Genomic DNA, 24,747 nt, shown 5'->3' with positions numbered 1-24,747 from the left:
AATTTATTTGCTGTTTGCATAGTTGTTTTTTATTGAGGGAACAGGAAACCACGTGACGTGATCACGCAGAGTGACGTCGCTACGCTGTGGTTGTTGTTATTTAGCAGTTGTCCTGCTGAGTGTCCAGCCCAAAGAGAAAAAGATGTTTTTGAATTAGTTGGTTAAGCTTAACCGGACGGTGGGACTCCTCCAGCTTCTCCGCCTGCCGCCCCATGAGGCGTCCGGATAATTCAGCAACATTTAACGGCGTAGAGTCCGCCAGCAGCTAGCTTAGCTTACCGGCTAGCCCCGGCTCCTTAGCCGCTTACCTGGCTCCCCCGGCGGACTTCGGGTTGGTAAATTTATTCAGTTTTTAATTATTTAACAGGTCCACAGTTGTGGTAGCTTTCTGCAGTGAACACCTTACAAATCATTAATTTGTTTTTGAAAATTCGGCGCAAAAATAACCCACCAGCTGTGATAGACGGGGCAAATATATTTATTTCTATAGTTAAAGGAAGATCTGAGGGAAAACTGCCACAAATTCTTGTGATAATATATATAACGGTCATTTTAGCTTTTTATTTAATCCTGTACGTATAAAACATCAAAAGTCCCAGTGTTTGTGAAAACACAGAGTCGTGTTTTGTGGCAGGGAACGATGGTGAGGTTAAAACCCCGAAATTTTCAAATGGACTTTGGTCTGCTCAGCATCGATTTTACAGTAGTTTTATGTCGTGTTTACTCGCATATGTTTAAAATTCACTCGCAGGCATAATTTCCGGGATGTTTTTTGATTTGATCTGAACGTTGGTGTTTAGAGTTCCCAGCCCCAGAAGCCCAATATTTGGCCATTCAGAAATGCATGTAAGACCTTTTTTTTTAAAAAAAAATTTTAAGCAGCTATATTATTCTGAACAGATTAGTTTTGTCTGATTTGTTTGAGGGCTCAGACTACAGATTAATACACATAATAACTACGCTTCAAATTTCCTGAAATCCTTTGTGCGTGGTGTAGCAGTCCTTACCCATATTTATAGAAAAAGTTAGTTTTTAATTACTGTAGGATTCTTTAAGTTAATTGTTAATTTTTTTTAAAGATGCAGGACAGTCATGTGACAAAATTGCTTTAAATCTACTGTTATTTATTTTTTATTTATACACTGAGTTTGATGAAATTCTGCATAACTTGTCCAGTTTTTTTTAATGGAATTTGGCATAGCGTCCCCTGTACATCCAATTCTCTGGATACAGCAGCTCTATGAGGCGGCTCCTGTACTTTTGCCTGATTGTTTTTTTTTGTATGGTCTGAGGTATTCGTGTCATTGCAGGATGGCATCTTCCTTCAAGATTCCCAAGAAGAAACATCCTCATTGCTCTGACTCCAGTCCCCTAGACATGCAGTCACCTCTGTCCCGCCTCCAGACCTCCACCCCTCGACTAAAGGTGGTATTCCTAAATCTTCCTCGTGTCATCCGTTTGTCCCCGTGAAGTGATATTACATTCCTTTAAGCCTCTGATTAACCGTTTAAGGTGATATTGATGATCTGACAGGTTAATTGTTTGGGATATTTAAAGATGGTGTCTGTAAACTTTCTCATGTTTAGTTGATTAGTCATATGAAAAGCTAATCTACAGTTTTGAGTACTCTTAAGGTGGTACTGCCTCCAGTGAAACCTTCGATATTTAAGGTGATATAGGTTCTTAAGGTGGAATAATTGAAAATTCTGCTTTTAAGGTGACTGATTGGAAGGAGTTGCCCTTATATAGAGTGTGCAGAGTGCATATCAGGATACTTCCACTCCTTCCACTCAGTCACCTTCCCCGTTGAACAGGAGGCAACTCATGAGACACCACTCCTTTTTTAAGGTGGTACCAGCCCATATTCTTGATGTGTGGTGATGATTTATGTTAAGGCTGTTTTGAGTAAGATTGATTTTACTTATGGTGGTATAAGTTGTTGTTTTAAAGTGTCCGACCCATTCACTTATTTAAGGAAAGGCTCATTTAAGGTGGCATCTATAAAGTGTTGGACCTTTTTTAAGGTGGTATGTTTGAGTTAATCAAGCGGTTGTGTTTGTTTGTTTTGTGTGCAGTTTTACGGGAATCAGTCTGGCAGAGGTGGAGCTGACAGGATGCATTCTGGGAATCCTGTGGGCGCTTTGTCAGCCAGACAGAGGTGAGTGCAGCACCCTCTGCAGTCTAAATAGTTCATTACACTTGCCATGAAATGTTAAAAGTAACCAGGTCATTTCCTTGCAGGACGCCGTGTAAGCAGCTCTTAGGAAACTTCAAAACACAGCAGGTACTCAAGAGCCCCATCGGGGGCGGAGCTTCAGACGCCAATCAAAGAGCAGCAGGCAGCTGGCGCTGCCAATCACAAGCAGGGCAAAGAGAAGTGACATCAAGCTGTTTGTCAAACAGGTGAGTTTTTCTTTTTGCACTCAATAATTTAACGAGCTGAAGCTGCACCAACATCCGCTTAAAATCATAGACTTCATACCAAAATCTTTTTTTAAACTAATTTTATTGTTTGTTTTTTTGGGGGTTTTAATACAAGTTTTAGGCTCCTCTGCATCTCTAATCATAACCTTAATGTTTAGATTTACTAATGTTGACTTATTTGTTTGTACATGTCATTCATTTGAATTGAGAGTTTACAGTTTTTAAAAAATCTTCAGGTATTTAAATTTATAAGCATGATTTATTTTCTACTTAATTTTTTAAAAAAATGGTAGTATTTTGTCACATTTCAAATATCTTTCATAAATTTAGTTTCACCCACTGTTTTGTTGCTTTAATGACATTTAATGCAGCGGTTTTACAGAGTTTATATTTTAATATATCCTTTGTGGTGCAATATTTTAATAATATTTTTAGGTTTCTACTTAAATATTTCTTATTTATTTATTTACAACCTAATGTGTTTAGGGAGCACTTCTAAAGATTTTTAGTTATTTTTTTTATTAGTTATAATATTACAATAAATATTATTAGAATATTATTAATCATGTCCTTATTATTAGTTGGAAAGTTACTTTTTATTTTCTCTAAAATTTTTGTAGATTTGTTTCATGCTACTTACTATTAAATGTTTCAATATTTCTTTACACGTATTGACAGGATTCAGATTTTTTTTATACTTTAATTCAATGATATTTCATTGGAATTATTTTGTTATTAACTATAATTGTAAAAAAGTAGTTTCTGATATACTATATATAATGAAGTCTTTCATTAGTGATGCAGGCTGCGAGATAATTTAAATAATCTCACTGAGTGTCTCTGATTTCTCCACCAGATGGCGTCCTAAGAGAGCGTCTGACCGACTGCTGCAGCCTGAGGTGGCTTTAGAGCACCTGTCTCCACCACAGAAGAAGAAAGAGCTGTCAGGTTAGCTTTTCACAGGTAGAGAGAGGATTGTCTGAGATTTATTGATCAACGTGATTGATTGTCATTTCTTCTGCAGCTTTGGTCAATAAAAGGATCTCAGTGGACTCTGTGGACTCTCTGGCTGAGTTCAGAGGTGACGAGCATCTTGGGAGTTTTAGTTCTTCTACACTGGGAGACAAAAGGTGGAGGAGAGTTGAGTCTAATGGAGACACTTCTGAGGAGAAGGTAAAGGTTAAAGGTTGCTGCACTTTCACAGTGAAAGTCACAAAAAGTAAAGTCATGAAACTTAAGTGAGGGGAGTTGCAATATTTTCGCAATAAAATTGTTTAGGATTAAACAAAACAGGTACACCTGAGATGCAGGAAAACGTTGCAGAGAATAAAAAAGGTTTTATTGTGAATGTTTTGTAAACTTTAAATTTCCTGTTACAAACTGGATCTTCACCTTCGGTCTGATTGTTTCAGAGCGACACAGGAACTCCTCCCGAATCTCCTTTGAAACAACAGATAAAGAACTCTTCTATCTCCAGATTGAATCAAACGTCACCCTCAGGCCTTTGTAGGCCTGAGGGTGACGATAAGACCATGGAGATGGTCTTATCGTCGTCGTCGACGCCAGTAAGGAGGGTGCGACTTGCCTTCACCAGCAACCTGAAGGTCAACGACAGGGAGAAGGAGAGAGAGAGGTGGAGGCAGTTCAAAGAGAAGACTAAGAACAACAGGTCAGCTGTCCTCCACCCCCGACTGAGGACACCCAAACCGAAGCTGAGCCAACCAACTGAGCCGAGTGAGTTTGACTTCCACCAATTATGTGATGGAGTCTATGTGCTCCATGTTTAGTGAGTGAAATTCTAGGATGTAAATTGGCATTAATTGGAAAATCATGTTTAATTTTCAGCCCCACAGCTTGATGTTTATGAGGGAAAAGTGACAATGGTGACATGATTTGAAGGTTCTGATATCGCTTGTTTGTTTCTTCCTTTAGTCGTGCTGTCCAGTGAGGAGGAGGAGGAGGACTGTGAGGGAAACGGAGACGAAGCAAAGAGGTCATCACATAGCAGCAACCAGGTCGATGAATCTCGTCAGGGAAACTCTGAGAAGGTGCAGGTAGGTAAATAGAACAGAAACAGAGTTTCTTCTTTGGAAACTCAGGTTTGATGCTTTCTTGCAGAACTAATAAAGTAACTTTGTTTTATAACATGTTCGACAACAGCGGCTTCAAAATCACTTGGGCATCTTTAATAGTTATTCATGGTGTTTCTCAGGGCTCTGTTTTTGGTCCTCTGCATTTATTTTATAGCTCAAGGATGATTCAGTCTTTTTTGTCCAGTCTTGGTTTGATTTTCTTTATTTTGTTTTCTTGTCATTTAGCCCAGGTTTAGAGCATGTTTAAGGCGTGGACTTTCAGGACAGAATAAAATGTTCTATCTATAAAGCTCAGAGCACATTGTTGTTTTAAGGTGTACAAATGCTGGTAAAGGCTGTTAAAATATGACATAAGTGTTGTCTTGTAAGAATGCAGGGCACTGAGGAACAAAGTGATTACCTCTGACTCGTGACATCTGCGATAATTAAATGTCTGTAAGTGAGAAATAAAGGCCGAAGGCTTCGTGATAACCTCACCCAGAAGTCAGCCGGGTTGTTCCTCAGATAATCCGAAAAAAGCACAGGGGGGATCTCGCTGGCGGGACAAGCGGCGGTGGCGGCTGCTGCTGCTGCTTTATGAGAGTCACGTTTAAGAACAGCAGGCTTTCATTTCCACCTGCAGCTGCTCAGAAACAGGACGCTGCTTTATGTGGTGCACTCATGTGACCCACAAATCCGGCATTTTAAAACCATCACTTCATCCACAACAAGCAGACGTTTCAAACTGCTTTTCCAAACAATGTGGTTCTGTTTATTAAGTTTAACAGCAGATGATTAAACCAGGATCCACTTTAACCAAAGAGCAGAGTCTGGGCTCTGCACAGGTCCTTAGATGTGATGTTTATTAAAGTCATGAAATTCAAAGGTATTAAAAGGATTTGGAGCGTGCAGCCAGTGCAGATGTGTTTGCATGCAGTCCACCAGAAACCCAGCACAGTGTTGTGACGTGATGATGGTGTTGGTAGAATGCTGATTGGCTGAAAAGTGGGCTTGGACAGGAAAGAGAACAACAGCAGGGGTCAACAGGCAAAGGAACCAAAAACAGCCCAACGAGACAGAAGGCTACTGCAAGTGACCATTTTCATTGTTTTATCATTAGTGTGATTTGTTTTTGTTACTAAAAGTGTATTCGACTAGGCAGTTACAGAGTGTTGGAAAGTCCTGCAAAGCTCAGCCAAGAACAGTCACAGTTACACTTGCAACAAACCATCAGGTTTAGTAAAATCCAACATGGCCACCTTTAGGCTCATGAGCAAATAGAAACATTGTAAAGCGTAATGTATGAAAAATTAAAACCAAAATAGGAAGATCCACAGTGAAAATTAAACTAACAGAATCTACAGTCCCTCCGTGGTTAGATGGACTCCATCATCTTGGACTTCATCCATGTCTCTTTTTCTTTGTCTCCTTTGACTTTGTCTTTGTCTTACTTAAGACATCTTTTTTTCAGTCTCCTTTTTTTTCTCTCCTTTGTCCTGTAATCATCTTCTTCATCTTGTCTGTCGTCTTCTTTACTATTATCTTTTTCATTGTTTTCTTTGCAGTTGTCTTCATTGGCTTTTTTGTCTTCTCCTCTGTGGTCTTAAATCCAACCAGACCCTAGTTGATGAGCTGCTAAAATGAGGACTACCCACTGCACTCTGCACAGTCAGCAGATTATATTTAATTTGCAACAAGAATTCGATGAATAAAACGTTTCCAAGAGACTCTTATGAATGACCAAAGATGCATTACCGGTCCAGATCATCTTCCTCTGTCGACCGCTGCCTTTAGGGAGGCACCACATGTGATAATGCGAGTGTTTGATTTGGCAAAGATTTAATAATCTGTGGGAAAAACCGGAAACTTCACAATAATGACTCCGTGTGTAAATAATCAGATGATGGAGTGTAGAATGGTGAATTCCCCTGATTTAAACTGTTCCTGATGCTGCAGATTAATAATCTCTGTGAGAATCAATACCTGTGTGATAATCAGTGCCAGCTGCTGCGGTCTGTCCTGTTAAGATGACCCAGTTTAGCTGCGGGGCGTCCGCGAGCTCTCGGTCGCATGTTTGAGGCCGCGGTGAGTCACCTCGTTTGTTTGTGGCTCTGCCGGCCTGTAAATGCTCCTCTAAGCAGATCCAGATTGGACCTGAGTGTTTGTTGTTGTGTTTACAGACAGAACCTGATCCCAGCTGAGAGTCCACCATCTGCTGCACAAACAGTCGCTCACCCGAGCGTCTGCGGCGCTTTTATTGTTTGCATTATTGTATTTTTACTGCTCTGTGTGTTAGTGGCTTTTTTCCACTCGCACACATTGTACCTGTGGGCTCACTCTGTCCCTCTGCGCTGTCTGACAGGCTCCCAAACCAGTTCCTGTGACGCCACCGTCCTTCCTGCAGCTGGAGTTCGCCTCTCTTCACGCCGGCCTCACGGCTGCAGATGCCAACGGGCCGATTATGGTGAGACCGTTTGTCACAGCTTCACATAAACCTGTAAACCATAAACACGGAGACGCTCAGTGTGACGGGACACAGGAGCATCAGTGCTCTGTTATTTGTGATCTATGAGGTGTGGCAGCTTTACTGAGTCACTATCGTGGGGTCTCTCCTGCCCACAGACAGGAGTGTCACTAACAGCATGTTTACAGCTCCTCTTTCCCCTCACACGTTTATTTATGCTGATATACATTTTTTTTCTACTCTTAGACCCTCTGATCTGTTTTCTGACTGTCTCCAAGAACTGCAGGTGTTTTTGTTGGTGGAACAATGAAAATTTCAGATGTTAATTAAAATTAAAGTAAAATATGTGACTTTAGTCACATGATTGTAAATTTACAACTTTTTTCATTGTAAAAATTTCAAAATGTCGTTAATTGCATTTTTGTCATAAATTTGCAACTTTTATCTAAGAATGTCCAAGTATTTTCCATCAAATTTACCTGTTTTTTTTTAAAACATAAATTATGACTAAAATCTCAGAGAAGACCTTTGTTATGTGAATGTACACAATAAAATATTCATTTTTTAAAAAAAAAAATTATATATTTAAATTAACAGCTAAACTTTAGGTGTTTTTACTGTGACCCCGTCTCCCAGCTCCAGATGTGCTGAACCCTTTAACATACTGTAATGTTTTGCTGCTGTGAAAATGTGACGTTTTTATATCGAAGGGTCTAAATGAAGGCACATAATGTTACAATAATGAAACACATTTATTGACTTTTTAAAATCGATACCTCACTGATCTACATTCACGTTTTTAATCTAAAAATAATCTAATAATAATAGTCCCAGTACCTTAAACTGGTCACACTGGGGGCAGCATCACGTGCCCAGCAGGAGCGCTCAGTCATATGATCACATGATCTTTCTCCACAGGCAGTCGTGGTTTTCCCTTGTTTAACCTGTTTGCTGAGGCCAAGCAGTGGCTGTGGGATGTTCCAGTGTTTGTGTCCAGCTTCTGTGTTTTTGGGTTTAAACAAAAGTTTAACCTTGTTCTTCTTTTTTTCCACATGCTAATCCAACTTTCTGCTGCTTGCTCTGCACTTTTAATAATCCCACATCTTTTCCAGCATCTTTTATTTTCTTTAGTGTGTGAGGGTGGGATACAAATGCTGAAGCAAAGGTAAAACAAGAGCCAGAGCTCAGATGAGAAATTGCCGAACTCTGAGTTTATGAAGCGGCTTTGTTTGTTTCCCGCAAGGTCGTAAACATTTCAACCTGTAATGAGTGATTAAAGGTTCAGTTAGAGCGCTGTTAAAAAGCAGGAGGGGGCAGAGGAGGAGGTCAGGGGGTCAGTGGAGGGTCTGCTCCTCAATGTCGTCTGTTCAACTCAAGTTAAATAAACTTTTTAAATAAACTTTTAAAGTCATAAGCAGCATTTCTTTGTTGTCTAACAGTTTGATCTCTTTCTCTGTTTAGATCACTGAAAGCGGGATCATGATCCCCATGAAAGGTAACTTATCCACCCTCTGGTTCATGTTCTCCACCCACTGATTAGACAGAAACATTAACACTGACACATGCAGCCAGTCAGACTCTTTAATAGTTGTCCAAGTGTAATTTTAGACTTAAACTCCCCATTTACTGTTTAAAATAAATAAATAAATAAATATGTGTGTGTGTAATGACACGTAATGATTAGAAACTGACAATTCTGATTTACAAAGTGCAACGTTTATGATTTCAATCTTACTAAAAGGCCATATTTCATAGTTCAAAAGTTTTGGAGATAGATGTCTCGTGAAGGGTCGCAGCTATGGTTTTTTAAAAGTGGACATGCTGGATGGAGGCAGGTGAGCCGCTGTGGTGACCTCTAAAGGAAGAAGCTGGAAGAAGCGTTCAGGTGTCTGTGAGGAAAGATGGATGTAGCTTCTCAAACCCTGAACGTCTGTTTTTGTAGAAGACTTCTCACTGAGAGCTCAGTAAACACTTAGCTGATGGGTTTGTGGTCTCGGTCTGTGTTTTAAAGCCTTCTTCAATAAAACAGGATGTTCATGTTGGAAATGATGGATTCATTAGTCTTAAAGGATTTAAGGTGGAGCTACCTGTGATTGACAAGTTGCTGTCTCACCTGATTTGTTAAACATGGAGACTGCATCAGTAAAAACACTCCTTTTACTGCCATCTTTTCAACACTTCATTCTTGGAGGTCTCACTGCTCCACAGATGTTATGACCTCGTTTTCCATCGGACAGATGTTAGGTGATCAGGTGTAATTATGGGTTTAAAGTCACAGTTTATTAGATGAAGATGAGTTTAAAAAGTCAGAATTAGGAGACAAATTAATTCATTTTTTTTTCCTCTCAGGGGTGGAGGAGTGTCAGGTCAGCGTGGTGGCATCTCAGGTTCGGGGTTACGGACTGTGGGACGGGGGCGTGGCCCGCGGTGGAACTCTGCTGGCTGGTTGGGAAGGCCCTGCCCCCTCGCTGCTCTTCCTGTGGGTGACGGATGCTCAGGCCAACCTGCTGCAGAAGGAGCTGTCCTCCATCCAGACCTCCTCTTCCTCCTCCTCGTCTTGCTGCTCGGGTAAGGCGAGGGTTAAAGCTCCGGTTGATGTTTGCTCTGCTCAGTTTCCATCACCGCACAGTTTCCACTCAGCTGCTTCCCAGTTTAACTTGCAGCGAGCGCTCACTCTGCATCACCAAACCAGCCTGACCTCCTCTCAGGGAAACCTGCAGAGTCTGAGGTGGTGTTCAGAGGATAAGGATAACCGGGCTGGAGTCGGTTTATTAGATTCAATTATAAAACTGTTACAGAGTCAAGCTGTTTTCCCCATGCAGTGATCCATCAGCCTCACACAGGATCTCTGCACACAGCCCAAAATCAAAGCTTCACTCTGAGGCTTCACGGAAAATTTACTTCTGCAGCCGTGCAGCGCTGGGCCGGGCCCCTGCCGGCCAATCAGAGGGCTCCATACCCAGCCATCGGCCAATCGTGGCAAGCCGGAGGCACAGTGTACCGATTCCAGCTGTGAGGTCATCTGTACGGGGCCAGAGAGACCTGCGGGTGGAAACAGAGAGAGAGCTGCTGCTGGTGTTTACTGGGAGAATAGAAGAGCTCTCACTGGTTCAACTGGGCTCACAGTGCTCAATGACATCACAGCGCTGGGCTGACTGGGCTGATCCTGGACCAGTCTGTTTATAACTGGTTTTAATGTACTCATGTTGGATAAGCTGGCATCTCCTACTCTCTGCAGGTCCTCCATGCTGCTTCATCCTCCTGCTATTGAAGGAGCAGCTGCAGGAGCTCCAGGCCGCCCTGCTGGCCTCCATCCTCGACATGGAGGAGTACAAAGTCGCCACCCCCTCCTCCTCTGAAGGCCCGGCCTCTCCTCTGGACTGGGCCAACGGGCTGCTGCTCCTCCACAGCTGTCCTCCTCCTGTGGACCAGCACCTCCTCAGACTGCTGGGACACTCGACGGTAAGAGATGACTCGTCCTCTCCCTTCACCTCCTCTGAGCTCCTCTGCTCTTGCCGTGGCGCTGAACGCCATCAGGACAGACTATGAGACTAAAAGTTATGGTTGAAAACAGATCATTAAATAAAGAGACACAGATTGTAACCTGATACACAAACTAATCAATCTGTCACAAAACATTACTATTAAAGGTCAAAAGTCACAATTAGGTTTAAAGTCACAGATGTGTGTTTCTTGACAGAGGTCGAATCAACTGAGCAGAGGTCAGAGAAACAAGTCCAGCCTAAACTCTGCTGGTCTTCCCACCAGGTAAAACCAGTATAACCAGTACAACCAGGACAAACGGTACATATATGGGCTTTAACCCTGAGTTTGGTCTCCAGGCTGATCCAGTACCCCATGGCCCCCTGCAAAGGCCGCATCACCGTGACCAAGGAGGACCTGGCCTGTCTGGATGCTGGCGAGTTCCTCAATGATGTCATCATCGACTTCTACCTCAAGTCAGTTTGTCCACTTGTCCTTGCTTCCTTTGCTTTTTGCTTTCTTTACATTCCTCCCCTCTTCCCTGCCCCCTAACCTCTTGCTTCTTCTTTCTTTTCCCTCACGCTTTCCTTCCTTTCTACCTTCTCTGCATTCTTCCTTCTTTCTTTCATTTCTTCACTTCCTTTTCTCCTTGATCCCTCCTTTATTTCTTCCATCCCTCCATCGTCCTTCTTTGTTACTTCCTTACTTTCCTCTTTACTTCCTTCCCCAATTTCTTTTTCCTATCTTCTTCCCCTCCTTTCACTTCTTTTCTTCTGTTTTTCCTTCCTTCTTCCGTCATTCCTTACCTCTTTCCCAGATTCCTTCATCCACTCGTCCTCATCCCCTTTTTTATTCTTCCTTTCTTCTGCCTTCATTTCTACTTTACTTTCCTTCTTCTCTCTATACCTCCCTCTCTCATTACTTCCTTCCCTCCTTCCTTCTTTTTTCCCTATTCCTTCACTGTTTTCTCCCTCCAACCCTGATTCCTTCTCCCATCCTTCCCCCGCCCACCTCCCTCAGAGGTTTCAGAGGTTGTAGTAGCTGCTGGTCACCTGCAGGGGTCAACCTCCCCTCCTTCTGTGTGCTGCAGGTATCTCCTCCTGGAGGGCGTTGGCGGCTCGGTGGCTGAGAGGAGTCACATCTTCAGCAGCTTCTTTTACAAGCAGCTGAGCAGACGGCGAGCGGCCGGCGAGGGCACCGCCCCCTATGTCCCGTAAGAGCAAGCGTGTGCATCTCTTTTATTTAAAAAAAAAATTAAAAAAAGTGTGCGAGGTTTCAGATGTTTGAGTGTCTCTATGCTCATGTGTCTTCAGTGACCGTCACACGCGGCACCAGCGGGTGAAGACGTGGACTCGCCACGTGGACATTTTCACCAAAGACTTCCTGTTCGTGCCTGTCAATCAAGAGTAAGTCCCTCTCCTCCTCCACCTTCACTGTGGTCAGCTGGAATAAAACCTCCTGGAGCTGCCCGCACTGACCTCAGTTCCTCGCCCCACATTCAGAGACGCCACTTTTCAATAAAAGCTGCACTCGAGCACCTCATCAGCGCGCGTACCTGCCAACTGGCCGCACGTGATGGCTTTACCAGAGACGCTTCTTCCACTGTCGCTCCACTCTGACCCTAGCCCCCCCCCCCTCCCTCAGGGTCCTCATTAACATCCAGACCTGCTCAGGACATCTTAAACCTCAGGCTGCTTTTACGGCATCTTTGCACCATTCCTTCGTGTTTTTAACGAGGCCAGGCGACATTTTACCTCCACACTGAGAATATTTTCAGAGGCACAGTGTTAATGTGGCACCTTCATACGTTCATACAGCAGATATCCACATAAAATACTCAGGCCTGAAAAACACATTAAACTCAGTTTTTCTTTAAAAAAAAAAAAAAAAAAAAAGGGGAAAAAAAAGTGCAACCAAATCAGTTTAACTCCCACTCAGTCACAACCACAGAGAAAACCTGGCTTTGTTTTCCTCTGGCCAGCTCTCAGCACCAACGTCACAGTTTCAGTAGACCTTGTGCACGAGAAAATGCTAACTTCCTGGTTTGAGACCGGATGTAGGGTTGTACATTTCCAGTAGCTTTACTTTGCGGTCAATTGCTACTGTACTCCAAAATCATGTCCAAAACTCGAAAACGGAAAGATCGCGTTAAGTTACAAAGAGCAGAAGGTGGGAACACTCACCATTGTTGTGTCATAAAAAATCTAATGATCAATTTTGACGTTTAAAGAGTTTAGATCGATCAGTTTTTCACATCACTCAACACAAGCAGAACTGCATTACTGCAGCAGAAGACACATCGTCAACATTCAGAAGCACATCTCTGTATAGTGACTGGTCTTATGATTTAAACAGGCAAATGTTCAGCATTCAAACTACAGGTGAAGAATAGTCAAACCAGATGTTTCCCCGTTATGTCGATATCAGCTAGTCAAGTACACACCTACACAGCATGTTAACAAACCGTGAAAAAAGCCACACAAAAAATTAATGATTGCTGATAAGGGTTTCTATACATTAGTATTTACGAAGGGTATGTTGTGACTTACCTTCAAAATGACAGTGGTCCCTCGCTATAACGCGGTTCACCTTTCACCTCGGTGTTTCGCAGATTTTTTTAGTGCAAGTTTGCATGCTTTTTTTACATCACATTGTGTCCTGCATCCTGATTGCTGCAGATGATCTCCTCCGTGACGTCTCTCCTGTACAGTACAGAGTCACACTGCTAGCATGTACTGTATGTCCACGAAAACGTTTTGCACCGTCAAAAAATAAAATTGGCTAATTGATTTCACCTATCGCTAGTTATTTTTAGAACATAACACCCGCGATAAACGAGGGACAGCTGAGAAATATAACATTTGAATCCCTTTTCTCTTTTGCTCTGAGGCGCGGGGGAAAAATATCGACAAGTCGATGAACATAATTTACAGATATATTGGGTAAATGCCCAAGACATCTATAGAAATGTAAATCGCTGCTTGATTCATTCATTTGCTTAACTTGTTTTGGACCGTAAACAAGGCGCGAATAGGACACCGGAAACAAAACTCCCCACAGGAGTTTCCGCACCGGAAGTAGAATATGCTAACGTGCACATAGTCTATAATGTCTCATTATTAATCATTATAAAATGGAGACTAACATTTTTTTTTTAAATTATTATTACTGTTGAATAAAACGTCTGCTGATTTTGAGGAGGTTCGGTGGGACTATCTCCATTTTTTTTTTTTTCACGTTATTTCATTATTTTTAAAAATGTTTTTATGTATTTTTTTGTTTGTTTGTTTTAAAGTATTCTTACTATTCTTTCTGTTGTTTTGTTTATTTAATTATAAAAAATTTTAGGCTTTTTTTTTTTTTTTTTTTTTCAATTTTTATGTGACATTTCACAATTTTAGGCCATTTTTCTTTTGGTTTTGTGCCATTTTTATGCTTTTTTTTTTTTCCTTTCTTCTGGGACATTAATTTTTTAACACATGTATTTATTTGGTAGCCACTACTTTTTTAATTTTTAATTCAATTTTAATTCAATTTTTTTTTTTTACTGGTATTTTATGAAACTTTTTAGTGCAAAATGTCCATTTTTCTTTTCTTTGACCTTTTTATTTATTTTGTATAGTTTTGTTTTCTTAAACATTCTTTTTTTTTTCTCCGTACAAGCTCAGTTGTACCACATTTTTCCAGTCTTGTCTTTTTTCCCTTTTTTTTTTTTTTTTTTTTTTTTTCTTTTTAAATATTTAAACCCTGAGTGTGTGTGGGTGTTTTTAGCTTTGGTTTTGGGTTGTTCTGCCCGTCTCTCCTCAGCTGTATGTTGTGGTTTTGTGTTGGCAGAGCTCACTGGTACCTGGTGGTGGTGTGTTTCCCAGGTCTGGAGGAGGCTCGGTATGAGGAGTTTCAGAGGCGAGCAGGTGAGCTGACCTGGTTTTTGTCTCGGTGGCTGAATGAAAGCTGTGGCTTCGGTCACGTTCAGCAGAGCGTCTCTAATGGGCACCAGACATACTGGTGTTTACGTCCCTCTGGGAGGCAGCGTTTTAGGGTATTTGGGGCACGATGTTCGCCAGCGCTGATTAAAACACCATGCTCGAAGTTGACACCCAAAATTAAAGGATTAAATGTTCCAGACTTAAATATGTTCTCCACTAAAGACCCATTTAGACATTTCTGAATCTTTATGGTCTATAAATCAGCTCGTAGTAAACTGGAGGTCACATCTGGTTCATCATCTGTGCTCATTTCTCCCTTTTTTTTTCATTTTCCGCAAGACCTTTCTTTCCATTTCATTCATTGATCTTCTTTTTTTTTTTCTTTGGTGTTCTATGTTTAACCTCACATGTAGTTTTATTTAGAGCTGCTCGTGAAGACGCGAACGTGTTTTTGTTGTTGTTGCAGGGAAATCCGGAGCTGTGGGAAAGCCAAACTCTAGTCTTGTGTCGCAGCAGCCACCAGTAAGTTCATACACTGTCATTGCTTTCAGTGTGGTGTAAATATCCACTTGTGTCACGACCACAGAAAGCCGGTGACATTCAGGTTGCGACATGGGTGTGTCTAAAATGTTTCTCAACTTTGAGGTGAGCAACTGAAGCTGGAATGATGAGAGTGAAAGGATACCCTTGACTCTCATGTAAATGCATCACACAGTTACCTAGGCTACCAGAGCCTGAAATGTCCACTGGCAACCTGCCGTCAGCAATAAATAACCATTTTTTCAGTATTACCTACTCAGCCAGGATTGTAAGTGTTCTGAGCTGATCTGAGAAAGTGACATCAACAGACTCCATGTCACTGATTGGCTAATCAGTGGTGTCACTCGATGAGTCGTGAGGGTCTTTTAATAAAAAAAATGCCATTTTTGAAACCTGCCAATGGGGAAACTTACTGAAAAAAAAAACAACCAACATGTACTGTGACTGTAAGTACAGGACTAATTTCATAGGCACTTTATTTATGGCCATTACACTTTAATTATAATCCACATATACTGTAAGTACAGTGTAAACATACTGTAATTATAGATCAGCTCCACTGATTACACAGACTGATGAGCAGTAACTTTATTGTAATTAAACTTGAACTTGACTACCCTTTAATTACCGTTTAAATATACTTTTTCACTTTAGGTGTGAAGTTGATTGTAGTAAACTGTAATTACATGTGAAAGTTACCACTGGTTTCACAGTAATTAAGCAGTACCTGGTATTTAAAGTGTAAGTACAGACTGTAAATCCATCAAACTGCAGCAAGTGTCCTCAGTCTGAGGAGGGTTTCCACCTCGTTTCGTACAGCTGTGACGACACTATTTATTTATATTTATGTAAAATTGATCCTCTGAGCTTTCATGCTGCACATTCATTGGTTCACACAGTTTATTTGGCTCAATGATCAGTTCAGTGTTGAATCTTCCAGTGAGATCTGTTTGGGAAAACATGGGCTGATCTTTGTGTTGAATGTGAAATGTGATGGTTAGTTGATGCTGCTGAAGAGGAGGAGATGCAGCGTTCTTTACAATCACTGAGATGTTTTTCTTCGTTATTGTTTTAAAATCCTGGGTTTGAGTAACTGTGTTGTGTGTTTGCAGGAGTCCAGTGAGCAGGGCTGGAAGAAGGACAGAGTCTTAAAGAGGTCAGAGTTCACCCACATGAGATTTTACATCGAAATCAATTAGAAATGATCAGATTTTATTCTAGTTTTTTTTTTATATATTTATTTAACTTGTCACTTTTTCTGCACATATGACAGATTTTATCAAGTTTATACATCATTTCGTTTCAATCACGGAGGTTTCTGTTCCTTATTTTACCAGACACATGTCAATGATGTTTCTTTTCATGTTTTTCTTCTTCATTTTTCTTCAGTTTATTTGCTTTTTCTTATTACTTTTGTGACATTTCATGCAGTTTTCCATTTTTTCCCCAGTTTTTATTCCTTTTTTGTTCAGTTTTTTTAATATTTGTGGACCGTTTTCTTTTTTTTTTTTTTTTTCTGTTATTTGCAGTTTGTCCAGTTTCCTTCCATGGTTGTGTAACACTGTCATCGTTTGCAGGCCGTGCCTCCTGGTCATGGACTCACTGAAACTGTCGTACCACGACAACGTCTGCAGACTCATCAGAGAGTGAGTTCCACCTCAGCACGCAGAGAGGACAGAAAACAAACCAAACCCACATTTATCAATAATGTTATATTAGTTTTTAATGAAATATTTAATATTAATATAGTTAACACAATTAAAATATTTTTAAAGCAATTTCTAAAATAATTGTATAATTTGTTTTATTTCCAATGTAATAAATTGTTGAAAATATTTAGGATCCCATAAAAATGAAAAAAATAATTATATACTGTATTTTCCACACTATAACGCGCACTTAAAATCCTTTAATTTTCTCAAAAATCAACAGTGTGCCTTGTGTATGAATTCTGGTTGTGCTTACTGACCTCGAACTGATTTTATGTGGAACACGGCGCTCAAAAATCTATCAAAAAATGTTTTAGTACGACTTTGGTAAGCTATGAAGCCGCACCGCTTGATGGATTGTTGGAGCATTACAGCTACCATAGTCAGGAGCCTCGCAGAGTAATCTGGGTCCAAAACTTCAGTCAGGAGAACAACTGAGATAATCCATCCACAATATGAGGTTAGTCATTAATATACTGCAACAACATGGGAATAGAGCAGCGAGAGAATTCAACATTAATACATCAATCGTACGGAAGTGGAGGAAGCAAGAAGAATAAGTTGAGTAAAGTTTGACTTATTTGACTGTTTTACGGTAATATTATTACCGTATTATTATTATTATTATTATTATTAAATGTAATATTATATAAAGAATTAAATAAAAGTACAAAAAATAAATAAAGAAATAATGAAAGAAATGCTTAATACATGTACCAAAAATTAATTAAAAGGTATTATGATGTCAACACAATCACCTAAGTCAATGTCAATTGCAAATTAATAAAGTGAGGGAATATTATTGATCAACTGATCACATTCAGACTTAGTTTCACTGAGTAAAGATTTTTGGGTTTTATGTTAGCGTCATAGTTGCTTTCACATCCCTGTGGTATTTGAACATATTTAACTGTGACCCACCGAGCTGCAGGGTTAAAGGTCCTCGCTCTGTTCAGCTACCTGCAGGTGGAGTGGGAGGTCCGCAGGAAGTCGCCTCGTCTGTTCACGTCCGACACCATGAAGAGCTTCAACTGCAGAGTCCCTCAGCAGGACAACAGCAGCGACTGTGGACTCTACCTGCTGCAGTATGTCGAGAGCTTCCTACAGGTGAACACACACACACACACACACACACACACACACACACACACACACACACACACACACACATACAGGTGTAAATATTTTTAACAAAATATTAACAAAAGATATAGAGAACAAAAGAGTAATAAACTGTGTGAAGCATGTCAAGAATGTATTTAATTATCTAGAAAACAATAAATTGTAATTATAAAAATGTAAAACAAAGTCTCCAAATAATTATTTATTTTTGGCATTTTTAAAAAAAAATAAATTGCATCAGAATAATATTTACCACACAGTAAAAATTCTATTGAAATATGTGAAAAATAAGAACATAAATGTGTAAAATCACAGAATGCTGATAAAGAAAATATTAATTAAATTAATTTTATTTGTTATGTTTTTGGGGGTAAATGTGTTGAATCGTATTTCAAGTGCGTTTTTCTGACGTTATGGCTGAAAATAATATTTGAATTAGGCCTGCACAATAAATCTAAAATTTATTGTCATCGCGATATCAGCCTGCGCGATGGGCCCATCGCAAAAGACGACGTAAACTGCGATAAATGGGTACCTTAAAATGTTTACACACGTGCTTTAAAGAATTTACCAATCAAAGAAACCCCTTTACACATTTGACCAGTCGAATAGAGCCCTTCACGGTATTAACCAATCAAATGGATTAGAGGCCTGGGAAGCAAACAACGCTGCAGCAACGAGTCAGTTGTAAAGACTGAGAGCGAGACGCATGACGAGAACGGTACTGACTATGAACTCGTGCCTAAAAGAAAAAAATAGTACCTCGCTTATTTGGAGGTACTTTGGATTTGATAAAGGCGACGTTCTCCAAACACAGGCACTCTGCAAAACTTGCCGAACACTAGTTGTGTTTCCTCACCTCTCCACCATCATCTTCAATACAACCACAGACAACTGTTTGAATAGTTCCAGAAAGACAGGGCCAGCCAAACAAAGGTTGCAAATGTTAAGACAAAGAGCACAGCAGTCCAACAGCCGTCTCTGTATCAAGTGGAACTCCTTATGAGAAAACGTCGAAGCGGTACAAAGAAATAACAGAGGCCATTACACATTTTGTGACAAAGACATGATGCCTATAAATACAGTTAGCAGAGAGGGCTTCACCAGTCTGATACATAAAGTGGACTGGAGATACCGCATCCCCTCACGAAACTACTTTTCCCATGTTGCCATTCCACAAATGTACGAAACATGCCGCAAGACCGTCATGTTTGAACTGAGCCAAGCTGAAAACTACACAAGCACTACAGTAAAGTTTCCCCTCCAGTTTTGACTTGCATCATAACTACTTGGTGAGTGGTAAAATGATGAACAGCTGCACTGAGATAATTTGCAGTATAATTTAAATTATGTTTATTTAAAACTAATTCTACAGACCGGGAAGGATGTCTTTCAGAATTCAAGCCTCAGAAATTTTTTTATGGGGGCATTGTTTCAATGTTAAAGTGCACTTTGTTGTTACACTGCTAATACAGCAGCTTTCATTAAATAAAACTGTTGCAGTAAAACAGAAATTATGTATTCGGGGTTTTTTTTGCTATTTATTTTATCGCAAGTCATATCATTATTGCAGTATTGATCACAGTTATCGCACATCGCAGGTTTTCCTAATATCGTGCAGCCCTAATTTGAATTATTATAAACTTACAGAAACGTGCTTTTTTTTTTTTTGCGTCTCTGCAAAAAAAGAGATGCAAATCGTCTTCATGGTGCGCTTTGTCTGATGTCCTGATGGTCTGAGGCTTAATCGAGCTCTCTGATTGGCTCCTCCAGAACCCTGTGGTGCACTTTGACATCCCGCTGCGGTTGGAGAGCTGGTTTCCGCGGCAGCGAGCGCGACAGAAGCGCGATGAGATCCGGAGTCTAATCATGAGTTTGCACCAGAGTCAGCTGAAGGAGGAGGAGCCAAAACCGTCGCCGAGCCGCTAACTCGCCACCGCCGCTGCTGCTGCTTCATTGACTGCTTCCTGTTTCACTCAGTCAAACTATGTCTGTGAATGTACATAAATTTATACTGACACTTCCTGGTTTTTAAAATAAAAGTATTTATTTAAATTTTACAATGTGAGGCTCTTATTTTGAAAGCCTGGAGCTGGCGTGCTGCAGAGTGAAGCGTGTAATTGATGAATTCATTGGTAATCAGTTGTGAGTGAAGTGAGGAGAGTGTGTCCTTGGTGTTTGTCTAAGCTGGGGTCAGAGGTCACTGGGTTACTACCAGTGAGTGTCTTGGTGTTTTCTAGCATTCCGACTTCTTTAATTCACTTTTTTAATTTATTTTCCTCTGTTTCTTCATGTTTTAGTCGTCTCCTGTTCGAACATGATGCAATGTTTTTATTTCTGTGTCTGTGTAAAAACATGTTTATGTCTGCTTTTGTGTTCGTTCGATTGTGTGGGCTAGTTGGGTAATCTCTGTGGTTTTAGCCGAGTGCCCCCCCACTGAGAACCAATCGGCTTACCGCTTATTAAGTGGATCAGACAGGAGGGGGCGCCGGCCTCAAGGAGGGCTTATACATTTAAAGACAGGAGCGCCACAGTAGAGGCCAAGATTAGTGGATGAGCATAATGACCGCTAATTACTCACCTCTATGGAGCCCAAAAAAACTTTTTTAACTGAGGTGGGATGCACCATAGAGCCGCCGCATGTCAACGTAACGGCTGTCAGAGAACTGTGAGAGAATAAAGTTTTCTAACCAAAATAAACTTGTTAAAATTTAAAAACATTAAAAACACCTTAGAAATGTCGGCCTGTACTCTCCTGGCCTAAATGTGTTTGTTGTCTGGCCTTGGTCTGACATCAGTTCAGCCCAGTTTGGTCCCTTTTTGGTTCCAGTTGACTCTGGTCAGGGAGCCTCTGAATCCTGAGTCATAGTCCAGCCCAGTGTGGCCCTCTGTTGGTCCCAGGCTTGGATGGACTCTGGTATCTCTTACATCTAGACTTGGTCCAATCATCTTTTGTTCGGGCCTTGGTCCTGGATGTAATGTTCTGTTCTGTCTCTTCTCTGGTTCTGGTCCTGGTTTGACTCTGAACTGATTGACTGACCTTTTTTTTTTTTTTTTTTTTTTAGGCCATAGAACCGGCTAATCTTAGCGATGGGAGGTTGAGATTAGACAGATTTATGGCCCCTATGAGACCTTCCAAAATAATCTAAGTGAGCCCTGAAGACGGAAAGCTGGAAGTCATAGTTTGAATAAATCCTTCTCCGTTTGTTGTCATTTAACCTGCATGTTTCTTTAGGTTTCTTCATTATGTCTGTAGAAAATATCTATATGATAAAATAGATCATGTAAAGATAATAATACATATAATTTTTGTATATTTCATGTAAATTATGTTAATATGGACATGTGACATGTAATGCAAAATTAAGTGGTTTGATTTTTTTTTTTGTCATGTATTGTAGTTTTTTTTTATGTTTTTTTTTTGTTATTGACTGCAAAAAATGTTAAAATACAGAAAGATTTTGATTAAAATGGTATTGAAAACGATTGTGAGCTTAATCTTTAACATGTTAGCACGTTCTGCTGAAATCATAAAAAATACAATGAATGAATCATTTAAACCTTATGGATAATCTGAAAAATGCAAAACCTGGGTTGACTGGGTTATTCATGCTCTCAGGAGATTTTGAGAATTTATTTTATATTTAGTGTCACTTAAGTGTTTTGTTTTTTTCCCTTTCTTTTTTTAAATGACTGTGAAGACTAATGTTACTCAAGGAAAAATAAACATATGACATATTTATGGTTGTCACTGCCACCACTGACTTCATCTGGATTTAAGATGGATGGATTGTATTGAAACCATGTACTGGTTGGATTTTGGCTGTAATCTAGCTGGAATGTTGCTGATTTCTGACTGGATTCTGCTGGAAAATATGAATTGGTGGACATAACCCCAGAAAAATATGTACAGGATGCATGGTCACCAGTGTTGGTCAAGTTACTTGAAAAAAGTAATCAGTAACTAATTACTGATTACTTCCCCCAAAAAGTAATCCTGTTACTTTACTGATTACTTATTTTCAAAAGTAATTAATTACTTAGTTACTTTTTAAAAACACAATTTACAACCTGAATAGGCAATAAAGCGATAGATCTTTCAGCCCAATTCTACTTTTTCTACTTGATCCATCATACAAAATGTAATCAAATGGAAAAGTCCCTTTTTAAAACTTGTTTTATCAGTTTTAATCTTTTAACTTTATGCATCAAGCAAAAATTTAATTATATGCAATATTAAACAAGACATTTGTTTAATATTTAAACCTAGTTTCTGCACATTCCAGCACATGAAATATTTTTTTTACACTCACTCTTTCAAATAGATGCAAGTAAAACACAGCAGAAAATAAATAAAGTCAAAGACTAGCGGTCCTGTTGCTCTATTTTCACCTGTAAAGCAGGAGTGGGATAGGCGGAGGTTTACCCTGGTGCAGGTGTGCTGCAGCGGTCAGTGGAAGAATCCCCGAGTTTCTCTGTGAATTTCCCATTACGTCATAGCGCACTCGGCGTTTGCTTGGAAGTTTAGGGGTTTTTTCGCTGTAAAAAGAAGTTTTCTTCCCACGCACAATGGACACTAATGTTTTTGTCACTTTTTATGGAATCAAACTCAAAGTAAGGTCAGTACTTCCACGCTTTAAACGCTGCACACTCATACTCTCTCCCGCACTCCATATGTTATCCATTGTTGATCTGCACACAGCTGTTGTCACAACCGTTGCACTCGCTTATGTCACTGTCATGAGACATTCTTGCAAAAAATCACGGTTTTAGTAACGCAGTAACGCAGCGTTCCTACGGGAAAGTAACGGTAATCTAATTACCGTTTTTGCAATAGTAATCCCTTACTTTACTCGTTACTTGAAAAAAGTAATCGGATTACAGTAACACGTTACTGCCCATCTCTGATGGTCACTTATACAACCAGTCAATTCAGATGGATTGACTGGATTATGGCTACATTCTTTGAGCTTTCATTGTAATCTGGCAGGATTGTGGCTGGAATCAGACACTAACTTTGTCCTATTGGATCAGAAATGTGACTATAAAACGCCACTCAAGGCAACCACTCAATCTCAGCTCAGTCGCTGGATTCTTGTATGATGCATTCTAGATACAAAATTGCCTTAATGGACTTGTTCCCATAAATATAAATAGAAGACTAATTTAGGGTCATTATTAGAATCTGACGTGTTAGTATTTAGTATACAGTGTAGATGTATTCAGACAGCAATTTTTTTTCTTAGTGGAGAGGAAATGTATGGAGCTCCAGAAAATAAATGCAAGATATTTTAAACATAACAATCACTGAGCTAAAAATGGAACCAGACTAGACTTTGGTAGGATTCCATCTGAATTCAAACTGGTCTCAGACTGGATTATGGACCTATTCTGGTTATTGATTTCTGATGCAATCTAGCTGGATTATTGCTGGATTGTACATTGATTTTGACTGACTTGTGGTGCATTTGAGTTGGATTGTAGCTGGAATCAGCCAGCGACTTTGTCTTAGTGGAAATGAAATTTGCTCCTAGAAAAATAAAGGAAAGGATCATTTATGGTCATCATCGTTCTGGCTGCACCACAGAAGAACCTTTCCTTCACAAATATCAGTTGTTTTGGTGGAACTTCATTTTATTTTAAAGTAATTACCTTTTTTGTAGAAGATTTATTTTAATGATAATGTATCTTGAACTTTAAAGAGCTGCATTTGAGCACAAAAACAAAATAAAATAAACTGGATTATCTGACAGGGCTTCATATTTTTTTTTTCAGTCATTTGTTAGTTAGGATTATTTTCTGTTTCTCTCAGCATGGTTGTGGTGGTTAATGTTGTTACCTAGGTCTGGATTTAACCTGTCGCCTCACATTTTACTTGGGCTTAACTCTATATTTTACCACTAAGTTTTAACCCTGTGCACTGTCTCCTTGCCCGACACAGCCTGTTTGTTTGATTTCCTTCTGACTGGCCCGTCGCACCGTGGCTCTGACAGTCATCCACTCCAGCAGCTTAACAAATAGGATTAGAGCGAAGAGGAAAAAAAAATCTTCGGCAGCAGTAGCAAAGTCCCATCTGCTCACCTGAGAGGAAGCGGCCTGCAGACAACACACACTTTAGGATCTCTTTTGTCTTCTCTTTTTCTGTTTCTTCTGCCATGAGATCTGGTGGATGGATGAGCGGGAAGCTGCTGATGAGCTGAGAACGTGGAAATAAGGAGCAGCGAGTCCGGGGTGGATCTTTGGGGGAGGTGTTTTTTTTGAGAAATGGCTGGAAAGTGTGGGAAGCTGGTGCTGTGGGTGCTTGGGGCCATGCTGCTTTCATGCTGCTTGTACATGGAAACAGGTCTGTATGTTGATGTTATTAACAGTTATTTCTTTCCTTTTATTGATAAAATGCTCTGAATGATAGTGCTGCTTTACAAAGTAAAAGCACAGTGTCATCAGCAAAATATCACAGTAAAAGTCATGACCGATGTATCACATGCTTTGATTCTTTTAATAAAAATGTTCTAGTATGAGCTGAAGCATTGCATAACATGGGAAAACAGCACCTTCAGTCAAGTGAAAGTTTGGAGTAGCACTAATTCTATTTACTTTGATCAGATTATTGATCCTGACACATCAAATCTTCAGTAGTGTTTTCCTGCTGGAGCCATTTTAATCAGCGGCTCCTAATCTGGGGAGGTGTGGCCCTCAAATGGGCCATCAAAGGAAGACCAGTGACACATTAAAAATGGGAAGGATGGGATAGAGTTTAAGGAGGAAAATACAATAGAATTATACCTCTGGTACTCAGTGTGGTAACTTTTACTATGTTACAATGAGGTCAAACTCAAACTGCAACAATAAACTTTTGGGTAACTTCCACAATTATTGAAATGACATTGTATGAGAAATTTAAGTGCCTGCTTCCTTAAAATCAACTGATTTATCAACTAGTCAATCAACAGAAGGCTATTTGGCAAATAATTTGATTAGGTGATTATAATTTAAAGCACTGTTAGTTC

General features: G+C 40.0%; 2 protein-coding genes across 10 annotated transcripts in view; both read left to right on the top strand.

Moving 5' to 3' along the window:
• The first annotated feature begins 36 nt into the window (after positions 1-36).
• On the top strand, positions 37-21,290 carry LOC146491340 (uncharacterized). 5 transcript variants are annotated; one of them, XM_085152692.1, is made up of 22 exons: positions 37-331; positions 1,311-1,425; positions 2,076-2,158; positions 2,242-2,403; positions 3,281-3,372; positions 3,449-3,597; positions 3,837-4,158; positions 4,357-4,478; positions 6,859-6,960; positions 8,422-8,455; positions 9,310-9,528; positions 10,199-10,422; positions 10,661-10,728; positions 10,803-10,919; positions 11,534-11,656; positions 11,757-11,849; positions 14,278-14,354; positions 14,836-14,891; positions 16,022-16,065; positions 16,439-16,555; positions 17,575-17,725; positions 19,514-21,290. In XM_085152692.1, exons 2-22 carry the CDS (start codon positions 1,312-1,314, stop codon positions 19,667-19,669), a joined length of 2,625 nt encoding a protein of 874 aa, XP_085008818.1. In that variant the 5' UTR covers positions 37-331; position 1,311; the 3' UTR covers positions 19,670-21,290. The 5 variants fall into 5 exon arrangements, with proteins under 5 accessions (XP_085008818.1, XP_085008820.1, XP_085008817.1 ...); XM_085152694.1 differs by lacking the exon at positions 37-331 and adding an exon at positions 346-846 and having other exon boundaries at positions 20,806-21,290; XM_085152691.1 differs by lacking the exon at positions 37-331 and adding an exon at positions 347-846.
• Positions 21,291-21,964: 674 nt separating this feature from the next.
• The window catches only part of LOC146491339 (uncharacterized), a 34,997-nt gene continuing 32,214 nt past the window's right edge, over positions 21,965-24,747 (top strand). The window contains exon 1 of one of the 5 annotated variants that reach the window (XR_014872565.1): positions 21,965-24,083. Coding sequence is in view for 2 of the 5 variants with exons in the window: in XM_085152673.1 (XP_085008799.1) it covers positions 24,005-24,083 (79 nt within the window). In the remaining 3 variants the exon portion in view is untranslated. The remainder of the gene's footprint in view (positions 24,084-24,747) is intronic. The other 4 variants (XR_014872563.1, XR_014872562.1, XM_085152673.1 and 1 more) reach the window with 4 other exon arrangements.

The sequence above is a fragment of the Neolamprologus multifasciatus genome, chromosome 23 (assembly GCF_963576455.1).
Source record: "Neolamprologus multifasciatus chromosome 23, fNeoMul1.2, whole genome shotgun sequence".
Lineage (NCBI taxonomy): Eukaryota > Metazoa > Chordata > Actinopteri > Cichliformes > Cichlidae > Neolamprologus > Neolamprologus multifasciatus.
Note: the sequence above shows the minus strand (reverse complement) of the source record. Positions and strands in the feature narration are given on the sequence as shown.